This window comes from Tursiops truncatus, chromosome 8, assembly GCF_011762595.2.
Source record: "Tursiops truncatus isolate mTurTru1 chromosome 8, mTurTru1.mat.Y, whole genome shotgun sequence".
In the NCBI taxonomy this organism is placed as follows: domain Eukaryota; kingdom Metazoa; phylum Chordata; class Mammalia; order Artiodactyla; family Delphinidae; genus Tursiops; species Tursiops truncatus.
This window is the reverse complement of record NC_047041.1, coordinates 66,855,924-66,879,489: the sequence shown is the minus strand read 5'-3', so window position 1 is coordinate 66,879,489 and position 23,566 is coordinate 66,855,924. Positions and strand designations below refer to the sequence as shown.

Here is a 23,566-nt window from a genome sequence, read left to right as displayed (position 1 = left end):
GACCCAGCTCCATCCATTGGTGGGCAGACACCAGTCCCAGAATCCCCTGGGCCCTGGCCCTGCCCTTAGGAAGACTCCACTAGCCTCTAGACCAGCCTCATCCAACAGGGAGCAGACACCAGATGCAAGAAAACCACAATCCTGCAGCCTGAGGACCCAGCCTGTAGCAGGCCAGACCCAGCCCTGGGTCCCAGCCCTGCCTACTAGCAGGCCAATGCACTTACTTCATGACCCTGAGAGACGAGGTAGGTGTGGAAACATCTCTTTGTCCTTTTCTACCCTTGTCCCAGGGCTGTCACTGTCCTACCTGGGGAAGGGGTGAGGCTCAGGAGTGGAGGAACACGTCTACTATATATTCCCTGGTTAAAAAAATATGTATATGGATTGAAAGGTTAATGTAGATATGATATCATCTGATGATTTTTCATTGTTGCATTTTTATCCTGTGACCATTTCATGTCAAAAATGTCCCGGGGCAGGGCTTCCCTGGTGGGGCAGGGCTTCCCTGGTGGCGCAGTGGTTGAGAGTCCGCCTGCCGATGCAGGGTACACGGGTTCGCGCCCCGGTCCGGGAGGATCCCACGTGCCGCGGAGCGGCTGGGCCCGTGAGCCATGGCCGCTGAGCCTGTGCGTCCGGAGCCTGTGCTCCGCAACGGGAGAGGCCACAACAGTGAGAGGCCTGCGTACCGCAAAAAAAAATAGTCCCGGGGCAAACAAATTGTGGTATATACATGTAATGGAATATTATTCAGATATAAAAAGGAATGAAGTATCAATACATGCTATAACATAGATGAACCTCAAAAACATTATGGTAAGTGAAAAAAGTCAGATGCAAAAGATCACATATTGTATGATTCCATTAATATGAAATATCAATAATAGGTAAATCCGTAGAGACAGAACGCAGATTGTGGTTGCTAGGGGCTGCAGGGAGAGGAAAATGGGGTTCCTGCTTATGAGTAAAGGGCTTTACTTTGGAGCAATGGAAATATTTTGGAATTAGACAGAGGTGGTGGTTGCACAACATTGTGAATGTACTAAGTGCTACCAAACTGATGGCTTTAAACTGGTTAATTTCATGTTATATGAATTTAATTTCAATGTTTTAAATGTCCACAGGATCTAACATCATGTTTTGATCCCACCACGATCAGGGCCTGGAATGTCTTGGCAATCCCTGCTCCATCACTGGGATAGGACTGGGACTGGTCTTGCTGCCAGGGCTCTGGGTCCCTGTGCACGACTGGGGTGGGCCATTCACTCGCACATGCCCACCGAGTTGTGGTCACACCGCTGCCCCTTGCAGTGTGGGTTTCAGTGTTCCATCTGAGCCTCAGTTTCCTGCTGTGCCTGGAGCGCCTCCACAGCACGTACTTCCTGTTAATTCTTCCCAGTTTTCTCCCCAGGGGCTGGATCCTACACCTGGGACTCCAGCTGCGGTACGAAACTCTGCCGCCATTGGACTGCTCCCTTGGAACTATGCCACTGCCAGCCTCCCAGGAAGCCCCGGCATCTGGATTCCACCTGTTGGATGACATGTCTTAGAGTATCTAAGTCTTCCTGAACCAAGCACATGCTGCCCTTTTTTTTTTTTTTTTTTGTGGTACGCGGCCCTCTCACTGTTGTGGCCTCTCCCGTTGCGGAACGCAGGCTCTGGACGCGCAGGCTCACGTGCCCAGCTGCTCCGCGGCATGTGGGATCTTCCCGGACCAGGGCACGAACCCGTGTCCCCTTCATCGGCAGGCGGACTCTCAACCACTGCGCCACCAGGGGAGCTCTCATGCTGCCCTTTTAACCATGGTCTTGGTTTCTCCAACTGCTCTCACAAGAACCAGCCTCTTCTACTGGTCTGGGGTTTCCCACCCCCTTTTCTGTAGATTCCTTGCTTCCACCCCTAGTTAGCATTGCTGAGGTTCTAGCCAGCCTCAAGGGAGAGCCACCCTGACTTACGACAAAGGAGCCTGTGGTTCTTCTCAATAGCTAATGCCAGAAAAATTGCAGGGTAAGCTGCACTTCAGCCACATCAGATCCTTCTAATCCTGCCAGATTCCTCTAAATCATACACAGACTCATCAGATGTGGGTTCTCTGTGTTATTTCCTTCCAAGATAAAAAGAGTTGGTGAGCTCCATGAAGTTACAAAATCTTATGAGTTCTGGCTAATCCCTCCTAATACTCATCTCTATCCTCACTAACAACTCTTTCTCTTGCCAGGTCCTTGGCTTTGTTTTCCATTTTCTAAAGGACATTTAGTTTCCTCACTTGGGAGCAACACCTCCCCGACCCAGGCAGTCCCGTGCCTCTCCAGGCTTCACAGACCAAGTGAGGCAGAAGGTGGGGGTGTGCAGGTCAGTGTAGCTTAGTGGTGATTAGTTAACAACAAGGGCTTTGGAGTCAAGTGGAAGTGGGTTTAAGACCCAGCTCTACCACTAAACTGCTTTATTACCCTGAATACAAACTCTCTAAACCTCAGTTTTCTCATCAAGAAAATGGGAAGAGTATAGTGAAGACCCTACAGGGCTTTTATGAAGATTAAGTAAAATAAGGCATGCAATGCACCTAGCATAGTTCTTGGCAATAAATGTAAGCTACTTATACTACTCTTCATACTAACTGATGCAAGCTACTTACACTACTACTCATACTAACTGATGCATTGAGCATCTCTGTACGCCTCTTCACATCCTCTCATCCCAACTCTGATTCCATCCACTGTTTCTATGAGCAGCTCTGTCCACTGTAATTAGATGATACACACCTTGTCTGTGTGGTGTACCTCTTGCTTCTTGTCCCAGAGCTTCTCTTGGTGCTGCAGTACATGTTCAGAACCTGATGAACATTCACACACGTGCAGCCCAGACTGCAGGGGCATTAATGCCTGTGGGGCTACCCTTGATCAATGGAGGATGAAAACCAATGGATAATGGCTTCCCCCTTCATTCCTGGGCACGCTGCTCTGAGACACATGTCATATGTCTTCTCCAAAGGTCCCAGCAGGGGCAAGCATCGACTGACTGCCTACGGTGATGACCAGGTCAATAACACTTGACCAAATAACCCCCATCCCCACTGCCCCCACCTTCTCCCTGGGCTCACTCCCCAAATAAACTCTCTGCACACAAGCCTTTGTCTAAGCTGGGCTTTTAGGAGAACCTAGGCCAAGAATCAGCAGTTATTGAGTTCCTGGCACCGGGGTATACATTAGAGCAGGGGTCAGTACATTTTTTTCTATAAGGTGCCAGATAAAATATATGTTAAGACTTTGTAGGCTATAAGGTCTCTATTGCAACTTCTCAATTCTGCTGCTGTAGCGTGAAAGGGGCCCTAAACAATCCAGAAATGAATGAACCTGGTTGTGTTCCAATAAAACCTTCTTTATAAAAACAGGCAGTGGGCCAGACGTGGCCCACAGACTGTGGTTTGCCAACCCCTACATTAGGGCCACACCGATGAGTAAAATTGATCCCCTCCTCCATGAAGTTTGCAGCCTTGGGTGGGAGGAGGAGCAACAAATGAGGCTGCAAAGGTGTCTGCAAACATCACTAAGGACCTTGGACCCCACGCTAAGGAATTTTGGCTTCATTCTTTGGTGATGGGGAACACTGAATACGTTCTCAGATCTAGTAGCAGCTGCAGCTGGGAACAGGTTATTTCACGTGCAAGAAATGAATTGCTCGTTTTTAATATTTCTGTGAATCCCAGTCCTGCCAGAGGGCTGCCTCCCCTGCAATCCATGACCAAACTTCCCATCAGATGGCCAAGTTCCCTTATCTGTTACCCTTGAGGCCAGAGGTATCTCAGAATTCAGAATATTTTTGGATTTCAGAAAGATAATACGGGGTACTTTGCATATATTTTGCAACATCCCCATCAGGGTCTGGGGCAGCATCGAACACATTAATATTTACAGTAAAAGACTATAAATAACTTCAAGTCAGTTCAAGGCAGGGTTGGGTCCTCAATGAGCTACGAAAATACCTTTTGGATTTTAGAGCTTCTTGGGTTTCAGAAATGCAGATGAAGGACTGTGGACTTGACTTGTTTTGTGTTTCAGCCCTAGACTGTGACATTCTCAGAGACAGTCTCTGAATCCTCATTGACTGCATACAGTAGGTTCTCCATAAATGTTATCAAGAGAGTGAGCAGACGAGAATGGCAAGAGAACATTGTTCACGGAGGGATTCAGAGGAAGAAGAGGCTGGTCGGGGACTCTGGTAAAGGACATAGGGAGACTTAAATGCTCCGATCAGGATTCTGGACTTGATCTGGAAGGTGATGCAGAGCCCCCTTCAAGTTTGTTATGTAAGCGGTATGACTCAGCTGCCTATGAGGACAGCAATTCTTATACCAGTAAGAGGCAGAATCACAGGGCAAGGAACTAGTGTGAGCAGTACAAGGTTCCTGCAATAGTGAGGCAAGAAGTGCCTGTGAGAAAGGCAGTGAACGTAAAGCAACTGAGAGAAAGAAGAGGCAGTTATGGCAACTAATCATGTTGGGGGAGAAGGAGAAGTTGCAGGTGAACCTGACCTGCCTGAGATGGTGGAGTACAGTACTAAGATCACAGACTCTGGAACCCAGAATGCTTCTCTGTTTAAATCCCAGCTCTGTCACTTACCCTGTGACCTTAGGGAAGTTACTTAACCTCTCTGTGCCTTAGCATCCCAATAGTATCCACTTCATAGGGTTGCTCTGGGGATTAAACGAGTATCTATAATGCACCTAGACCAGGGCTTGGCTCTGGGCTGTTATTACTGCCTGCAACCAATCATTGTTTCATACGGTTGAATTCCCCAAATGGTTCGCCAAGTGACTATCTCCTCCAGGGTAAGGCAACCCACATCTCAAAACCCTCCCAAGAAGTGACAAGTGGGTGTCAGAAGTCTAGTAATAAATGTATGCAATGAAGGTATGGAAAGACAAGATCACTTCCAGGGACAAAACTTTTATCAGACTTAAGGGGCTAGGACTTCCCTCTGATGGGGTCTGTAAACATCTATTCTATTCACAGAGGCTTTTTCTTTCAACCAGTCACCACTTTGCTGTAACAGTTTGCAGCGTTGAAGCATGCCACGGAAACTTTAAGTGCTGGGTCATTCATTTGTAGGGAGAAGGCTATAAGGAGGGATGTCTCAAAAGCCTGTAATTTAGAAATGTTCAAATCTTTGCATCCAAATGGAAAATGGAAATGGTGTCAGGTTTGTGCCAAAACGAAAGTTGTAATTGCGATGTGCTTCCCTTCCCAGCCCTCCTGGGCAAAGGAACATAACCAGCTACGTGGGCTTCAGAGCTGTCATCTACAGATATGTAGCAGACTCTGCAGCTTACACTACCAGTCTGCCTTCTCCCAGGAATATTACCCTAACACAGCAACACAAATGCCCATTTTTGAAAGTGAGGGCTCTGCAACAAAGTTAGTGTCTCCCCTTTCACCTTTCCTGGAATTTGCTGCCAGACGTAAGCACCCAGACTAACTTTTTAGTGAATCTTCCTTCTAGCATGTCAGTCCACTGTTTAATCCACTAATGGCTCCCTTGTTCCTCTTGAATCAAGTTCAACCTCTTCATCTTGACATTGGAGAACCTGCATGATTTAGCAATGGATTTCGGCCCCCAATGACCTTCTAATCTCACCAAGTCTGTCTGTTTACTGTCTCCCAGTGCCGCCATATTTACTCTCACCTCTAAGTTCTCACGTTCGTTTCACTCTGTTCACACCCTTCACCTGGAATGACCTCTTCCCTTCTGTCCATTTATCCACAGCCTACTACTGCCTTCAAGATATAAACTAACCTTTCTAAGGAGCTCTGGTGCTCCCATTATTACATTCTTCATTCATCTACTTTCTGACTAACAATGTTTAATCTGTCCCCAGTTCATGTCTGTCTTGGGTTGGCTAAGTTTTGCATACGTATTTTTATTTACACCACAACTAGACTTCAGGAAAGTGTCTTGAAAGTCAGGATCCTTGTTTATACTCTGAGTCTTTCTCAGTGATGGTCAGCTCTGGACACATGGAATACTGGTTGTGATTGGTTTCTCCAATACCACCTTCCACAAGAAAAACAAGGAAACTTTCTCATCTAGATAAAGGGTATTTCTCAACTTGATTCAAGGCATCAGTTTGATACCTGTACTTCCTGTTATACTTAAAAGTGAATTATAAGAGTATTCTCATTAAAATCAGGAATAAGCATGAATACCACTATTTAATATTGTACTAGAGGTGATAGATAATAAACTAAAACATGAAAAAGATACAAAGGTATATTTATTCATTATTTCCCCCCCAAATGAAAAATAAGCATTAGAACTATTAAGAGAGTTCAGCACTGTCTAAACTCAAACTCAAGGTACAAGAATCAATAGCTTTCCTAAACACAAGCAATCAATGATTAGAAACTTTAACAGGAAAAAAGAACCCATTCACAAAAGCAATAAAAGTATAAAATACCTGTGGGGGAAGAAAAGCCTTACAAGAATGTTTAATTCAAATGAGGAAAAAGTACATGACTTTCCTGAAGGACATAAAAGACCTGAAGAGGGGATATTCCATATTTCTAACTGGGAAAACACATTGTAGGTTGCTACGATATAAAAACATATTGTAGGGTTTGCAACACCATTCAAAATCCCAATATACGTTTTTATTAAACACAACACAAACTCATTCTATGATTCGTCTGGAATTATGAATCTGCTTGAATGGCCATGAACATTTTGAACCAGAAGATTAATGAGCGATGACTTGCTATCAAAACATAAAATAAAATTTTGCTATAAAATGGTGTGGGTTTCGTGCAGGGATAAAAAGATCAACAGAAAAAAAAAAAGATCAACAGAACAGAACAGACATGTATAAAAATTTTATATTTGTTAAAGTAGCATTTCAAACAATAAGGGAAAGGACAGACTATGTGATAAATGGATGTGAAACAACTACCTAGCCATTTTGAGAAAAACAGGTAGATTTTCATTTCCCAGCTGTGTGGACAGCTCTGGTCTGTCCCTCCAGCTACTTCCTTCAACCTTCTGTACCCTGTTCTTTGCGGGAGAGGAGAATCTGTGTGAACTCTATCAACGAGGCTTCGTTGTCCTCGTGGTGGGAGTCAAGATCAAAAGGGAGAATCGACAGGGAATCAAGACTGGGATCCCTGTGGGTCACCTCAGGCTAGTAGCTTCCCTTAACTGAAGTTCTCAGCCCCTGGGAGGTGGTGGTCTTCTCTGCCCCGTCCTCTGCACGCTCCTTTCGCCCCTTCAGACATGGGTGCTAAAGGCTCCTCTCACTTTTATTTTGGCCACACCATCATAATCAGACCCCTGATTCAACGACCCTTTGGCACCTCGTGCGGAGCACGCCATCTATTTTTTCTTGAGGCTTATTGATACCATATTATTCACAAAATTAAATTCCAGGAAGATTAAAGACCTAAATTTATTTTTAAACCTATAAAAATATTAACAATATGGGAATATATTTATAACCTTGGGTGTAGGAAGATTATTTTTAGACAAGATACAAATCAAAATTCATAAGAGGAAGGATGGATACATTTGACTAAAACAAAATGCCAAATTTTTGGATGATTAGATACTCATAAGCAAAGTTAAGAGAAAGATGGAGAGGAATATTTGAAATTTATAACAAAGTGTTATTATCTGTACCATATAAGGATCAATTTTAAACATAAATATAGTTTAAATATATTAAATTATATATTTATATATGTTTATATATAAAATACATAATATAAAATATATTTTATACATATAATATACACATATATTTTATATATAAATATATGGAAATATATAAACATCAATTTTTAAAAGAAACATTATTAGAATAATGGACAAGAATATGAATGGGCCATTTACAAAGAGGAAATAAAAATGGAATAAATATTTGAAAAGATTCTTAATATTACTAGTAAACAGGAAAATATAAATTACCACAAGACACCATTTTTAACCATCAGATGGGCAGAACTTTAAAGAATGATAAACATCAAGAGCTGTTGAGGAACTTCCCTGGTGGTCCAGTGGCTAAGACTCCATACTCCCAATGCAGGGGGCCCGGGTTCAATCCCTGGTCAGGGAACTAGATCTCACATGCCACAACTAAGAGTTCACATGCCACAACTAAAGATCCCGCATGCCACAACTAAAGATCCCACATGCCGCAACTAAGACCTGGTGCAGCCAAATTAAAAAAAAAAAAAAAGAGTTGTTGAGCAAATAAGGAAACAGGCTCTCTTGTTCACAGTCAGGGAGAGTGTTTAAGTTGGCAAGCTTTTTGGAGGAAAATCTGGCAGTGTCTATTAAAATTATAAATGTCCAGCCCTTATGATCCTACTTCTTGGCAGCTACCATGGATAAAAACCTGCATATTTGCTCAAAGAGGTATGTATAAGGATGTTTATTATAGCACTATTGGTAATAGTAAAAAACTGGAAACAATCTAAATGTCTATCAACTGTGGAATAACTAACACATTTGCACAGTAGATTATATGCAACAGTTCAAAAACAGAGATAGATCCATATGTTCTGACCTGGAAATATCTCTAATACCTTTTATTTAGTGAAAACCTATTTAATTTCAGGACATCACGTAGACCATGATACCATTTGTGTAAAGGGTACTTGTATGTTTTTTATATGTGTATAAACTCACAGATAAAAGTCTAACAAATACACGCCAAACTGATATCTATTGTTACTTTGGGGTAGAAGACTGTGGGATTTATTGGGAGAAATGTCAGGGAATTTTCACTTTTTTTTGTATTCTGTATTTTTCTGTATTTCACTATTTTCTGTATTGTTTGAAATTTTACAATGTGAATGTATTTACATCTTACCTATAAAATGATTTCTTTAGTGAATAATTATAGATTACATTTAATTCCTTCAGAAAAAGATAAAAGAAAGGAAGAACATGGGGCTTTGGCATTAAATGGAAGTATGACTTCAAGAAACTTGCCTAATTCACTGAGACTTGTCTCCTCCTGCATAAAAGGGGGAAGTTTGTCGTGAAGATTAAATTAGACAAAGCCCGCTAGATGTGCAGCTGACTTCATGGTAGACAGTACTGGTTGTCCCTTTCTTTCTTCTCCATTTGGCCTGTGAGAACCTTTAGGGCCAAGATCTTAACTCAGTTGCCTGTACACTGTGGACATCTGTGCAAATAGAAGCTCAGTTACATTTACTGAAAGAATGAGTGACTGAACAAGCCACATTTGTTTACTGTTAATGGATAAACATATGTTCACATATGTTCATTGTTAACAGTAAACAAGAGAAGCCTTTTTGGCTTCCGACAGGAAGATCAAAGGCTTCTGGTTTGTGAGAATAAGTCAAAGAAAACCAGAGATCTACACCAAAGGGATGAGGGTTTTAGAGCAGGAAGGTTCATCACACAGATCTGATATTGGAGAGCCCCTCTGTGGAGTGATAGGGCTGCCATGGGCAGGGGTGTGGGTACTGGAAAGCCAAGCTGAGAACCCGGTCTCCAGGCTGAGAGACTGAATATACTAATGGACAAAGGCTAGGCTGTATCTGACAGTGACGATAGAACTCTGACCCCCAACCTCTGCAGTAAATGGGAAGCCAAACCACAACGTCTGCAGCCATTAGTCCAGAACGGTTAGGACTTGGGCAACGATGTCAACTCTCTAATTTTGCCCCACTGCCTCCTCTATTTCCATCTCAGGACCAGTGAGAGAAAGCCTAATATGCTCTCCAAACCAATCACATCAGATGCTCCATTTCTAGTTAGCCCGCCCTCAGCTTCCCCATGCCAACAATCTCCAGTGAGAAAGTACCCACAATCTTCTCTTATTTTTCACGGCAAAGCTTTCCCACTCCTCTGCCTGCCTTTGAGTCTCTGTCAAATGCTAGTGATGGCAGCTGACTTCCTTGCTACATAGCAAGCTCTGAATAAATAGCCTCTTTTCTCAGTTCAGTGGTCTTCGTTTATTCCCACAAGGCCTTCTCCCACATTGCAACTAGATACTAGATACATGTTATATATTGGGATTTATACTTATACATAAATTCTACTTCTAAATTTAAAACAAATCACCAATGTAGATTAGTGCCAAAAGCCAAACTTCTCAAGGAATCTGAGGAAGGATGCTCAGCTGGCATTAAACTAAGAAAAAAATAAATGATGTCCATACAGATGGCAGCAAAAAGAGGCCAAAGACAAGACTGTGTCTGGACAATGGACAGAGGCTTCCAGAAATCTCTGCAAGCTTTCTTTTTCTCCCATAAGGCAGGCACAGCTGGGTCCAGAAACTGCAGGGACTGGAGAGCCTAGGTGGAATGCCTCCTTATCAGTCTCTCCTCAGGGCTGGGCTGTAGTTGTAAGTCTTTAGAAATGTTCACCTGCCACAGGTTCAGACAAATGAACCAAATATATACATAAGGCCTTAGGGGATTTAAAGAAGTAGAAGATGGTTGGGAAGTTCCCAGCCCCTAACTCCAGGAAAAACGGTTTCTTGGATGCTGGCATTGGAGCCTTGCTTATCTATCTACCCATGACTATTTGCCTGTCTGAAATCCTAAAATTCTCAGCATCACTCTATAGAGCCTTAAAATGTATTTAAAACAGGTTATAGCCACATTTCTCAAACTACTTAATGTTAATAGATGTCTCAGCAAAAAAAGGAGCTTTGCAGTCAAGTCTGGGAAATGCTGGGTGAAACCAAGTTAAACAGACTTCTTTTTTGGCAGGACTTTGCAAAACCTTCAATATGCTAATATATGTTGTGAATCTGCAAGAAGGAGATATATAGCATACAGCATCTTCCAAAGTTATTTAACCATAGAAATTGATTTCCTGCCCACCTATTTACATCTCCCTGAACATCATTCTATAACATACAACTTTGGAAGCACAGGTTTGAGATAATGCTACCTTTCATGGGAAAACCATTGGCTGGCTCTACCTCTCACCATCTATTGTAACTCACCAAGATGAGGATCAAGATGCCCCATAGGAGGTGGTGCAAGAGGGCAATTTTGATGGGAGAAGGAAGAAGACAGGATCATAAAGCAGAGCCTGGGGCCAACGGAGGTTATAGTCAGGTCTCAGGTCAGCCTAGCACAGCTTAAGGACAGGGGGTGTATTCAAGATGGAGGAAGCCAAAAATTATCCTCGCCCGGGTCATAATTTTTCTTAACCAGCCATAGGGGTCATTATCTCTAGGAAGATAGAGAGTAACCAGCAGATCATTGCATGGGAAGAAAACAGAGATTCCGGTGATTGATTCTTTTCATAGCACTTTACAAAAGACCGCCCATAGTCCTGTTTTAGAGTCAAGATAAGGGAGGGCAGAGAGATGATACAACTTGTCTGATGCCCCAATAAAGGCACTTTTCCTTCTGCAACCGCACCACGGAGACTTCGAGAGAGCACAGGAAAGGGGAGTGAAGTGTTGCAAGGATTCCCTTGTTCACTTACTTTAGAATCACACAGCCGGTTCCTGCAGGGGGCGCTATCCAGAACACCTGGATCCGCGTCCTCCTCCGTGGGGTGCTTTCGGTGACCGCAACGGGGCAATTACTCATAAATTGTGTTTCTTCTTCATCTATGATCTGTGGAAAACCAGTGGAAAATAAACACATTAAAATGCAATGTCACTTTGGGAAGTTTCCGTGTTGACACTTCCTTAATTTTATTTTTAAATCTGTCATTTTCTGTTAGTAGTTCTACATCCCCAAGACACCAGAACAGTGCCTGGCACAGAGTCCCACTTAATGCTTGTTGAATTAACGTAAGGGCAAGGATGTAGCACCTGTTCTCCGCTCTCTGGGACCAGGATCTTATGTCAGCACTTTGAGGGACAGGCCACTAGGTGATGATGTTGCTCATTTCACTACAACAACCTGTGTCCCACTTCAGGGAAGGAGGAGGGTGGGGGAAAGATGATCCAAAGCAAACACTATATACCTAGACGTTGTGATTCAATTTTATAGCTTGAAATTAAAATGTTAAAAGAAAACCCCCCTTTGGAGTAAGTATACCAAAGTACATAAAGTCGCCCAGCTCTATAGCACTGTTTACTCTTGCAGCCTCTCCTTTCTTAATTTGTGCCTTATACCGGTGTTCTCCCAAGTTAACCATCAAGATTTCCTATGACACTGCAAAAAAGCTGGTAGCCATTCCCATTCCACAAGGCTGTTTTCACCATTTCTCCGGCTTGCTTCTGGGTCTGCAGCCAGGACTTGCCTATCCTTCTCGTAGAACCACAGACTGTTAGACCTGAACGGATCTTTTGGGGGAAACCGTCTAAATCCAATGGGTCTTAAGTGCCAACTCCAACTGATTGGTAGTAGCTGTGTCATGAGTGGTGTTACTAACATTAACAGAGAACATTTATTGGGTGTTTAGTGTAGGCTAGGTACTAAGCTCAGTGCTTTATATGAATTACTCATTCAATTTTCAAATACAACTTAATGAGATCATTATATCCATATTGTATTTACTTTATTTAAAATGTTTTTTAATTCCTCTTTTTTTTAGGAAAGCAGGTAAAAAAATAAGTCACATCATATCCTTTCATCACTGTGCAAAGCAAAGGCAACGTTTTGTTTACCTCTATATTCTTTATACATCTCTCATTTCCTTCCTTTGTTTACTGCTCACTCCTAAGTATTTAATATATGTCCTTCTGACTATCTCTATATACATATATTACATGTGTGTGTGTGTATAATTTACTTGAAGTTACATAGAGTTGTTTTGTATTTTAATATTTCTTTCACTTAATCTTATAATTTTGAGATATGTCAATGTTACTACATGTGAATGTAACACTGCTACTGATGCTGCTTAGTACTCCACTGCATGCATGGACCACATTTTACTTATTCTCCCAGTGAGGAGCACTTAACTGACTTCCAGCTCTTTGCCTCGACAAACATTGCAGTAATACAAATCCTCATGCTGCTCGGCTTACGAACCTACCTGAGAGATTCTCAGCAATATAAACCATATAGTGGGACTGCTTGGTTGTGAGGTTGTAGGTATAATCATATTAATTTCACTAAGTAGTTCCAGATTGTTCTGCAAAATAGCTTTACCTACTTTCATTCTATAAGCTATGCATAACTGTTCCCATTTCCCCATATCCTCACTAGTACTTGTGATTATTGGACTTTCTAATTGTTTCCAACCTGATGGATGTAAAGTAGTATCTTGTTTTCATTTAATACTAGCAAATTTGAGCATCTCCTTCACATGAACATCTTCACATGTTTCTCCTGTGAATTGCCTACTCAAAATATTTACCGGTGGATTTTTCTTTTTCTTGTCGATTTGTAGGACTTTCCAGATATGAAAAGCTCATCATTTACAAATATCTTTCTGTCACCCAGACGTTCATATTATCTTCAGAATTCTTCAATAATTTCCATCTAATCAAATTGATCAATTTCTCCCCTATGGCTTGCACTTTTTTGGTCTTGCTAAAAACACTGAGATCACAAAGATATTCTCTAGTATTTTCTTCCAGTAGCTTTATAATTTTATTTTCACATTTAGGCCTTCAATCCATTTAGAATTTACTTTTTAATGTGATGGAGTAGGGATCCAACTCTATTTTCTCCATACTGTGAGCTACTTCAAAACAAATTAGTAAACAGATTTTTTTAGAGCAGTTTTACACTCACAGCAAAATTAAGCAGAAAGTACAGCGAGTTCCCATATACCCCCGTTCCCACACATGCACAACCTTCCCCATTATCAACATCAGGCATCAGAGTGGTACATTTGTTACAACTGATAAACCTACAGAAACCTACACTGACACATCATCACCCAAAGTCCACAGTTTACATTAGAGTTCACTCTTGGTGTTCTATGGGGTTTTGACAAAGGTATAATAATATTGTATTGAGTAGTTTCACTGCCTTAAAAAATCCTCTGCTCTGCCGATTCATCCCTCCCTTCCCACAACCCCAGGCAATCGTCAAGCTTTTGCTGTAATTGCTTATTAGTTCCCTGAGGTTTTTTGTCGATTCAGATTTTCCTATGTAGACAACCATGTCATCTGTAAACAAAGATGGCTTTATTTCTTCCTTCCCAATCTGTATATCTTTTATTTCCTTATCTTGTCTTGTTGTATTAGCTAGGACATCCAGTATGATGTTGAAAAGTAGTGGTAAGAGGGGACATCCTTGCCTTGTTCTTGATCTTTGCAGCAAAGTCTCAAGTTTCCTACCAGTAAGTATGATGTTAAGTGTAGGTTTTTTGTACGCTCTTTACCAAGTTAAGGACCTTTATCTCTATTCATAGTTTGCTGAGAGTTAGGGTGTTGGATTCTGTCAAATGCTTTTTCTGCATCTATTTATATGATCATGTGATTTTTCTTCTTTCACCTGTTGATGTGATAGATTACATTAATTGATTTTCAAATGCTGAACCAGACTTGCATGACTGGGATAAATCCCACTTGGTTATGGTGTCTATTCTTTTTATACACTGTTGCATTTGATTTGCTAATATTTTGTTGAGGAATTTTACATCTATGTTCATGAGAGATATGGGTTTGCAGTTTTCCTTTCTTTGCAATGTCTTTGTCTACTTTTGGTAATAGGGTGGTGCTGGCCTCATAGAATGAGTTAGGAAGTAGAGAATCGGTATAATTTCTTCCTTAAAGAAGAAATTCACCAGTGAACCCATTTCGGTCTGGTTCTTTCTGTTTTGGAAGGATATTAATTATTGATTCAATTTCTTTAAAAGGTATAGGTCTATTGATATTTTCTATTCCTTATTGTGTGAGTTTTGGTAGATTGTGTCTTTCAAGGAATTGGTCCATTTCATCTAGGTTATCAAATTTGTGAGCATAGAGTTGTTTGTAATACTCCTTCTTATTCCTGTAATAAGGGATCTGTAGTGATGGGATCTGTAGTGATGTCCCTTATTTCATTTCTGATATTAGTAACTTGTGTCTCCTCTTTTTTTTTTCAGTTAGCCTGGCTAAGGGCTTATCAATCTTACTTATCTTTTCAAACAACCAGCTCTTGGTTTTATTGATTTTCTCTATTGATTTCTTTCTTTTTTCAGTTTCATTGATTTCTGCTCTAATTTTTATTATTTTTCCGGTTTATTTTAGATATTATTTGCTTTTCTTTTTCTAGTTTCCTAAAGTAGAAGATTAGATTATTGATTTAAAGTTTTTCTTCTTTTCTAAAATGTACATTCAATGCTATAAATGTCCCTTAAGTGCTGCTTTCATTGCATCGCACAAATTTTGATAAGTTGTATTTTCACTTTCATTTAGTACACAATATTTTAAAATTTCTTTCGAAATTCCTTCTTTGACCCATGTGTTGGTTAGAAATGTATTGTTTAATCTCCAACTATTTGGGGATTTTCCAGCTATCTTTCTATTACTGATTTCTAGTTTAATTCTATTGTGGTGTGAGAGCAGATATTGTATAATTTCTATCTTTTTAAATTTGTTAAGGTGTATTTTATGACCCAGAATGTGATCCATCTTGTTGAATGTTCCATGTGAGCTTGAGAAGAACGTGTAATCTGTTGTTGAATGGAGTCTATAGATGTCAGTTAGATCCAGCTGATTGATGGCACTGCTGAGTTGAACTATGTCTTTACCGAATTTCTGCCTGCTACATCTGTCCATTTCTGATAGAGGGGAACTGAAGTCTACAACTATGACAATGGATTCATCTATTTCTCCTTGCAGTTCTACAGGTTTTCAGCTCACACTTTTTTTTTTTTTTTTTTGGCGCCACGCGGGCCTCTCACTGTTGTGGCCTCTCCCGTCGCGGAGCACAGGCTCCGGACGCGCAGGCTCAGCGGCCATGGCTCACGGGCCCAGCCGCTCCGCGGCATGTGGGATCTTCCCGGACCGGGGCACGAACCCGCGTCCCCTGCATCGGCAGGCGGACTCTCAACCACTGCGCCACCAGGGAAGCCCTCAGCTCACACGTTTTGATGGTCTGTCATTAGGTGCAAACATATTAAGGATTATTACATCATCTTGGAGTATTGATCCCTTTATCATTATGTAATGCCTCTCTTTATTCCTGATAACTTTTCATTGCTCTGAAGTCCACTCTGCCTGAAATTAATATAGCTATTCCTGCTTTCTTTTGATTAATGTTAACATTGTATATCTTTCTCGTCATCCTGCTTTTAATCTATTGATATATGTCTTTATATTTGAGGTGGGTTTCTTATAGACAACATATAAGGGTCTTGTTTTTGATTCACTGACAACCTTTTAATTGATCTGTTTAGACCACCGATGTTTAAACTGATTATTGATATAGGCAGATTAATATTTACCATATTTGTTGCCTTGTTCTTTGTTCCTATTTCTGTCTTTCACACTTTTTCTGTCTTTTTTGGTTCTAATTGAGAATTTTATATGATTCTATTTGTTTTCCTTTCTTAGCGTATCAATTATACTTTTTTTTTTTTTGGCTTTTTAAAATGGTTGTCCTGGAGTTTTCAGTACACATTTACAACTAACCCAAGTCTGCCATCAAATAACACTAAACTGCTTCAAAGATAGTGCAAGTACCTTATAATAACAAAATATCCCTAATTCCTTCCTCCTTTCCCTTATATCATTGCTGTCATTCATTTCACTTACACATATATAAGCATATATAGACATAAGCATATATAATTGAATACACTGTTACTATTATTATTTTGAACAAAGTATTATCTGTTAGATTAAGAATAAGAAAAATCTAAAAATTTATTTTACCTTCCTTTATTCCTTCTTTAATACTCTTCTTTTTTTAAATGGAGATCTGACTTTCTGACCTATATTATTTTTCTTCTCTCTAAAGAACTTTGTAAACATTTTTTGCAAGACGGGTCTACCGGCGACAAATTCCCTCAATTTTTGTTTGTCTGAAGAAGTCTCTATATCTTTTTCACTTTTGAAGAATAATTTCACAGGGTACTGAGTTCTAAGTTGGTGGCTTTCTTCTCTCAACACATTAAATATTTCACCCCACTCTCTCCTTGTTTGCATGGTTTCTGAGAAGTTGTATATAATTCTTATCTTTGTTCTTCTGTAGGTAAGGTGTTTCTTTCCTCTGGCTTCTTTCAGGATTTTTAATTTATCTTTAATTTTCTGTAGTTTAAAAATGATATGATTTGGTACAGTTTTTTTGGCATTTATCTTTCTTGGCGTTCTCCGAGCTTCCTGGATCTTTGGTTTAGTGTCAGATATTAATTTGAGGAACTTCTCAGTCATTATTGTCTCAAGTATTTCTTCTGTTCCTTTCTTTCTTCTCCTGGTATTCCTATTATGCATATGTTATGCCTTTTGTAGTTGTCTCATAGGCCTTGTATATTCTGTTCTGTTTTTTTCAGTCTTTGTGTTTTTGCTTTTCAGTTTTAGTAGTTTTTGTTGATATATCCTCAAGCTCAGAGATTCCTCAGCTGTGTCCAGTCTACTGACAAGCCCATCAAAGGCATTCTTCATTTCTGTTACAAGGTTTTTGATCTGTAGCATTTCTTTTTGGTTTTTCCTTAGGATTTCCATCTCTGCTTACATTGCCCATCTGTTCTTACATGCTGTCCACTTTATCCATAAGAGCCCTTAGCATATTAATCATTGTTGTTTCAAATTCCCTGTCTGATAATTCCAACATCCCTGCCATGTCTGGTTCTGATGCTTTCTCTATCTCTTCAGATGTGTTTTTTGCCTTTTGGTTTGCCTTTTAATTTTTTGTTGCAAGGTGGACATGATATGCTGTAAAAGGAACTGAGGTAAATAGACCTTTAGTAACATGTAGACATACCTCAATTTATTGTGGCTTCATTTTATTGCATTTCACACACTGCATTTTTTAACAGTAAAGTATTTTTTAATTAAGGTATGTCCATTTTTTAGACATAATGCTACTGTGCACTTAATAGAGTACAGTACAATGTAAACATAACTTTTATATGTGCTGAGAAACCAAAAATTTCATGTGACTAGATTTATTGCAATTTTTGCTTTATTGCAGTGGTCTGAAACTGAACCAACAATATCTTTGAAGTATGCCTGTGGTAAGGGGTCAGGGAGAGGAAGTGTTCTATAGTCTTATGATTAGGTCTCCGTCTTTTGGTGACGTGTACCCCTGCACTGTGAATTTCACGTGTGCGTCTCAGTTTCCCCCCACCACTTAGGTGGGACTGGATGGCTGGAGGGGGCTGGAGTTGGGTATTTCCCTTCCCCTAGATAGGCTACGTTCTGATAAAACTCTAGGAGGTTAGGCTCTAGTAAGATAGCTCCTCCTGAGAGCAGACCTTGTTGAGAAGAACAGAATGCCTGGTGTGTTTAAAACTAGCTCCTTTCCTCCTCCCCTTGCCAGAAGCCCGAAGAGAATTTTTTCTCTGATATTCACTGTGAGGACGTGGTAGATCTCCTGGAGGTGAAGCCCACAAAAGTTATTCCCCCTCCCTGCCAATGACTGGGCGCCTCTGGAGTTTCTAACTCTCAGACTTGTCCACAATGAGCCTCAAGCAATCCATCTATTGTAGTTCAGGTTTTCCTACTCCGGCACATGGAAATTTCTGCTCTGTTAAGTTGTCATTCTCTGTATCCTCCTGTCTGCCTCTCCAATTTGGGGGCAGCAATGTGCCCGGTGATCTCATTTCTCTGATGGCTCTAGAAAGAACTGTTGCTTTTTTGGTTTGCTCAGCATTTCACTTGTTAGGATGGAGTGGTGACCTCTAAGCTCCTTACCCGGGGGCCTAGAAGCCAGACGTCCATACCGGGAGCTACTTTTAACACCACTCAATCCATCTTTCCTCCACTTTGTGATGCCACCTTTCTCATATGAAGAGTGACCATAAAATTTATTGTCCAGACAAGGATGAAAAAGTTTGTTATTAATGATCACAATATTCTGAGACAACTGGCAAAACAGACTTTTCCAGGCCAATGGGGCTTATGTATACCAGGTTCCCAAACACATTGTTACTGAGCTTTCTACTCAGGTTCCCATCCACCCCCACCATAGCACTGTAAATATATTTCAGTATCTGGAACGGCAAGTCCTCATTCCCTGCTCTTCTTCATCAACATTGTGTTATCTCTGTGGATCTTTATTTTTTCATCTATGGTATAAATACTCTAAAAACTCCCTTGCTTCTCTGTCATTTTATCTTCTTTTTTTTAAATTTAATTTAATTTATTTTTTTATACAGCATGTTCTTATTAGTTATCCATTTTATACATATTAGTGTATATATGTCAATCCCAATCTCCCAATTCATTTATCTTCTTGATGTGATAAAATCCCAGCCACTCACACCTGTGGAGCTCGGTGCTACTGGACAAAGTCATGTGATGAGGCCAATTGTCTCCTATATTAATTGACTCCTAGCCTCAGGTCTGCCCGGCTACATTGCTGTATGTATCTGGCAAACCATTACCTTTCCACTGTCAACGATGATGATTTCAAATTTCCAATCTCTCCAAACTTCCAACATTAATCTCTTCTTTCACTCTTATTGTATTACCTTGCCACTTACTTCACAGAATAAACAGAAGTCAGCAGATTTAAAGTCCTTCACTTTCCCACCTGCATTCACCCTGTCCTCCTTCATTCTTATTATAACAGAGGAACCTTACTTCTCTTTCGTCTCTGCTCTGTTCCCATCCCTCTTCCTGACTCTAACAATTACCCCTTTTATCTCCTCCAGGTTCAACTTTTGCCCCAGTTGAATCATTCCCATTAATCTTGTAAGCACGGTTGAGTCTTTCCCATTGAAAAATAAAGACACCTTCAGTTAACCCTTCATCCCCCTCCAGATGTGGTGTTATCTCTCTTCTCTCCATCACTATCAAATACCTTGAATGAGTTGGCTATACTTCCAGTCTTCACATCCCACTCATCTTCATCCCAATCCCAGGTGTTTGGGGCGTACATCACACTATTAAAACAGCTCTAGCTAAGGCCATCAGTGGCTTCTGCAGTGCTTAACCTAATAGATCTACAGTCCTTCTTGAAGCACTCTCCTCCCACAGCTTCTGTGCCATAGCTCCTTCCTGTCCTCTCCCCACCTCCACTTTCCTGTCCTCTCTCCCTATTTTCTTTGGCTGCAGATCCTCCTCTACTGGCTTTTAAATTTGAAATTGCTCAAAGCTCACTCCTAAGCCCTCTCCTGTTCTGACTTTATTCCCTCTATGTAAGTGATCTCATTCAACTCACAGCATTAACTGCTACCTATGTGTGGATGATTCACAAGTTTACATTTCCAGTCTTGGCCACTTCTCAGAGCTCTAGGCATGCATCTCCAAACTTCTATCTTCTACTTGCACTTCCTCTTGGATGAAACATACCTCAAAGACACCTGGTCAACAACTAATTTATCTTCCCTCTAACCTGGTCCTGCTCTAATTATGCAAGTCAGAAACGCCAGGTGTCATCCTTGGCTCTTCTCCCCCTCTTACCCTTTGTATCCGAATGCTGTCCATGTTACCTTCCAAACGTCTCTTGAATTCCTACTACCATAGACTAATATCCCTACTACTATTGTAGACTAAGCTACATCATTTTTAATCTGAACTAATATAAAATTATCCTAACTGGTCTTTGTACATCTTCTCTTGCCTTTCTTCATTTTCTTCTCTATACTGCAAACCAGAGTGATCTTTTAAAAGCACGAATATAATCTCCTTCCTTAGAACAATTCAACAGCTTTTCATTATTTCCAGAATCAAGACTGAAATGCTTAAGAGTCAAGTCCCTGCCTTCCCACCTCGCTAGCCTCATACTGTGCCATCTCCTCCCCACCTTGCTTTCTGTACTTTTCTCCTGCAAAAGCCTAGTCAATTCCCTTTTCTTTCTTCCCTCCCTTCCTCCTCTCCCTTCCTCCTTTCCTTCTTCCTTTTCTGCATCTCAGCTCACCCATCCTTCTCATTGAAAAGGCTTCCCTGTCCTCTTTCATTATGGCCATTTCCCCCGTTATGTGTTCTCATATATCCATCCCCCTTCCTTCAGACACTTTAGCCCTCTTTTAATTTTACAAGCATTTGTTTGAGTCCTTGATTAATGTCTACCTCTCTAATAATCTGTAGGCTACACGAGGGCAGACACTATGTCTCTCGCTTTTCTTCTCTTTGTTTCCTCAGCACTTAGCACAGAGCCTGAGAGCTAAGAGGTGTGCACTGAAGAACTAGATGTACATGCCCCCTCCCTTGGGTTGTGAGATTGCTGGCTCTACCTCCTGGATGCAATATCTGTCTTTATTCCCTATTTAGACAACGCCCTGGAGTTAGACAAAGTCCTTCTGACTTTGGATTTTGTTTTTCTAGATGATTATTAATAGCCTTGATAATAATAATAGCTTGCATTTTTGACCACTTTCTATTGCCTAAGGACTTGACATATATGATTTCCATTTCCTTCCAATAATTAAGCAGTATTAGGCCTGTCCTTGAGGAAACTACTGTGATGCAGATGGGTTAAATAACCTGTTCAAATTCCGCAGTGGTGGAATCAGGGTTTGACCTCAGCCCTATCTGCTCTAATGCCCGTGCTCCTTCCCCTTTACCATGCTCCCTCCTGACAGTGTCATTCCCTTATGTTAGGTAAGAATTTCTCTCTAGCCAAGCTGAGTCCTATGGAACCACCTCCACTGGACCAGCCCACAACTAAACATCCCACTCCAACACACACACACACAAGTACTTGATAAATGTAAATAGTACTTCTGCTTCATATTTTCTTAAAGGGTACTTAGATTCCCTGCTGCAGCTTTATTGGTGTGAGGGTAGATTTCCAAACCATGTGATTTTCTTGGAGTGGCACACTTGGCCTCCATGAGGAACCCCTTTACTGGTGGTTACAGAGAACTTTTGCAGGTAATTTTAACCCTAAATCTTTAAAATCCTTGGGAGGGTTCTGGGTGACTATATTAGGAAAGCCAAAGAGAATTAATATTTAATTAGCACCTACTATGTGCCAGGTACTTAACATGGTCACATCTTTGAATGCTTGATGGGAATAATTATTCTCATAGATGAGGAAATAAAAGTCAAAGTGATCTGGTCTGGATTCTGACTCAGGGCTGTCTGAAACGAAAGCTTGTATCTCTGAAAAAGATCCCAGTGGGGGATAAGATTCAGACCCTTGGCCCAGCAGTGAAACAAAGAAGAATGTTTGCCAATTCACAGAGGCCACCTTAGGTAAATATGGTTGTTTATCCACAACCTCAGTTGCCAGATGGTAATTGAGCATTGAACAGAAGAAGGGGTTATTTCCTCCGATTCAGAGAATGCTCCCAAAGTTGTTTGTTTTCCAGAAAATGTCAGCTTCCTCCAACAAGCTTTGGGCCTATCAGAACTTGTTCTTGTCCCTTTCCCCACCCCCCAAACATCTCCACACTTGTCCTGGTCTACAGCAGACCCACCATGTTAGCCACCAACTAAATGAAAGTCACTTAAAAAGGCTTCAACACTCATTTCAATCTCTGGCTTCTTTTCTGAGTACCTGAGACTAAAAATTAAAACGTATTATGATGGGTGGTGGTGTCTGGTAGTAGTATTATGGGTGATTTTTACTTCCTGTCTATGCTTTTTGTGGTTTCTAAATTTTCTAAAATGACGATGTATTACTTTAAATGAAGAGGTTTCTAATTATTTTTAAGGGACTTCATTACAATATTCTATGGGTAACATTTCTTTTTTTTTTTTAATGTAGGCTACAATAAACCTTCTCAGGTTAAGTTTAAGTTTAAAGTCACTTGGGGGAGATTTGCTGGCAAGGAGGCTGCTTGACTCCCTGTAAGAAGAGAGAGAAATTAAGGGACCTGAGACTGGTCCCCACCCAGTCAGGTGAGATAGCCAGGTAAGGCAGACCAAGTTAAGACCGGTGGACAAGGTTGGATTCCCAGAATGCCTGGCAACCTATCACTAAGGCAACTGGCTGGGCATCTGGTCATGAATAGACCTTTTCAAGTATTAGGGAATTTCTAAGCCACCTCATCAGCACGACTTTCAAAGTTTCCAAAACTTTCCATTGATCACAGTCCTGAATCGCCTACCATATCCACTTTGAAATCTGCATCATGGCCTACATTTACCCTCATCCTGTTTACGGCCTCACTTTCTCTTCAGACTTGAATACACAATACTTCTTCCCTAAGTCTAATTTTGGCTCCCCTCCTCAACCCTGATATGGATTCTCTCTTCTGCTATGTTTTCTCACCCTTTGGGATCCAACAGACATAAGCCTCAGGAGATGACCCTAAATAACATCAAGGTCCTGGATAGAGTCACAAGCTGTCTAACAAGTGGGTGGACCACGGCAGTGGGACATCCACAAGAATACTATCTGGAAGTCCCCATAGGTGCCATCTTGGACCTTTGTCTTCTGGTAGCAGAAAGCTAGTCACAGATAGAGAACAGAGCTTGTGGTCAGGGTCAGCGCTCCAGTTCCCACATGAGAACCATGGATAAGTCAGATAATTAGAACCGGAGCTTGGAATGACATCCACAGAAGAAAACTGGTCCCATGAGCATGGGCTTGGAATAGAGTTGGCAGGAGAGGTTAGATTTGGGCCTTGGGATTAGAAG

General features: G+C 41.0%; 2 protein-coding genes across 3 annotated transcripts in view; one reads left to right on the top strand and one right to left on the bottom strand.

Moving 5' to 3' along the window:
- The window catches only part of SPON1 (spondin 1), a 273,983-nt gene that overhangs the window by 180,458 nt on the left and 69,959 nt on the right, over positions 1–23,566 (bottom strand). For both annotated transcript variants that reach the window (XM_073808641.1, XM_019948110.3), the window contains exon 3: positions 11,464–11,597. In XM_073808641.1, the coding sequence (XP_073664742.1) occupies positions 11,464–11,597 (134 nt within the window). The remainder of the gene's footprint in view (positions 1–11,463; positions 11,598–23,566) is intronic.
- KANTR (KANTR integral membrane protein) lies at positions 14,917–15,578 on the top strand. The gene is given in 2 exon segments (XM_073807929.1): positions 14,917–14,968; positions 14,971–15,578. Coding segments are annotated over 2 exon segments (225 nt in total). The 3' UTR covers positions 15,144–15,578.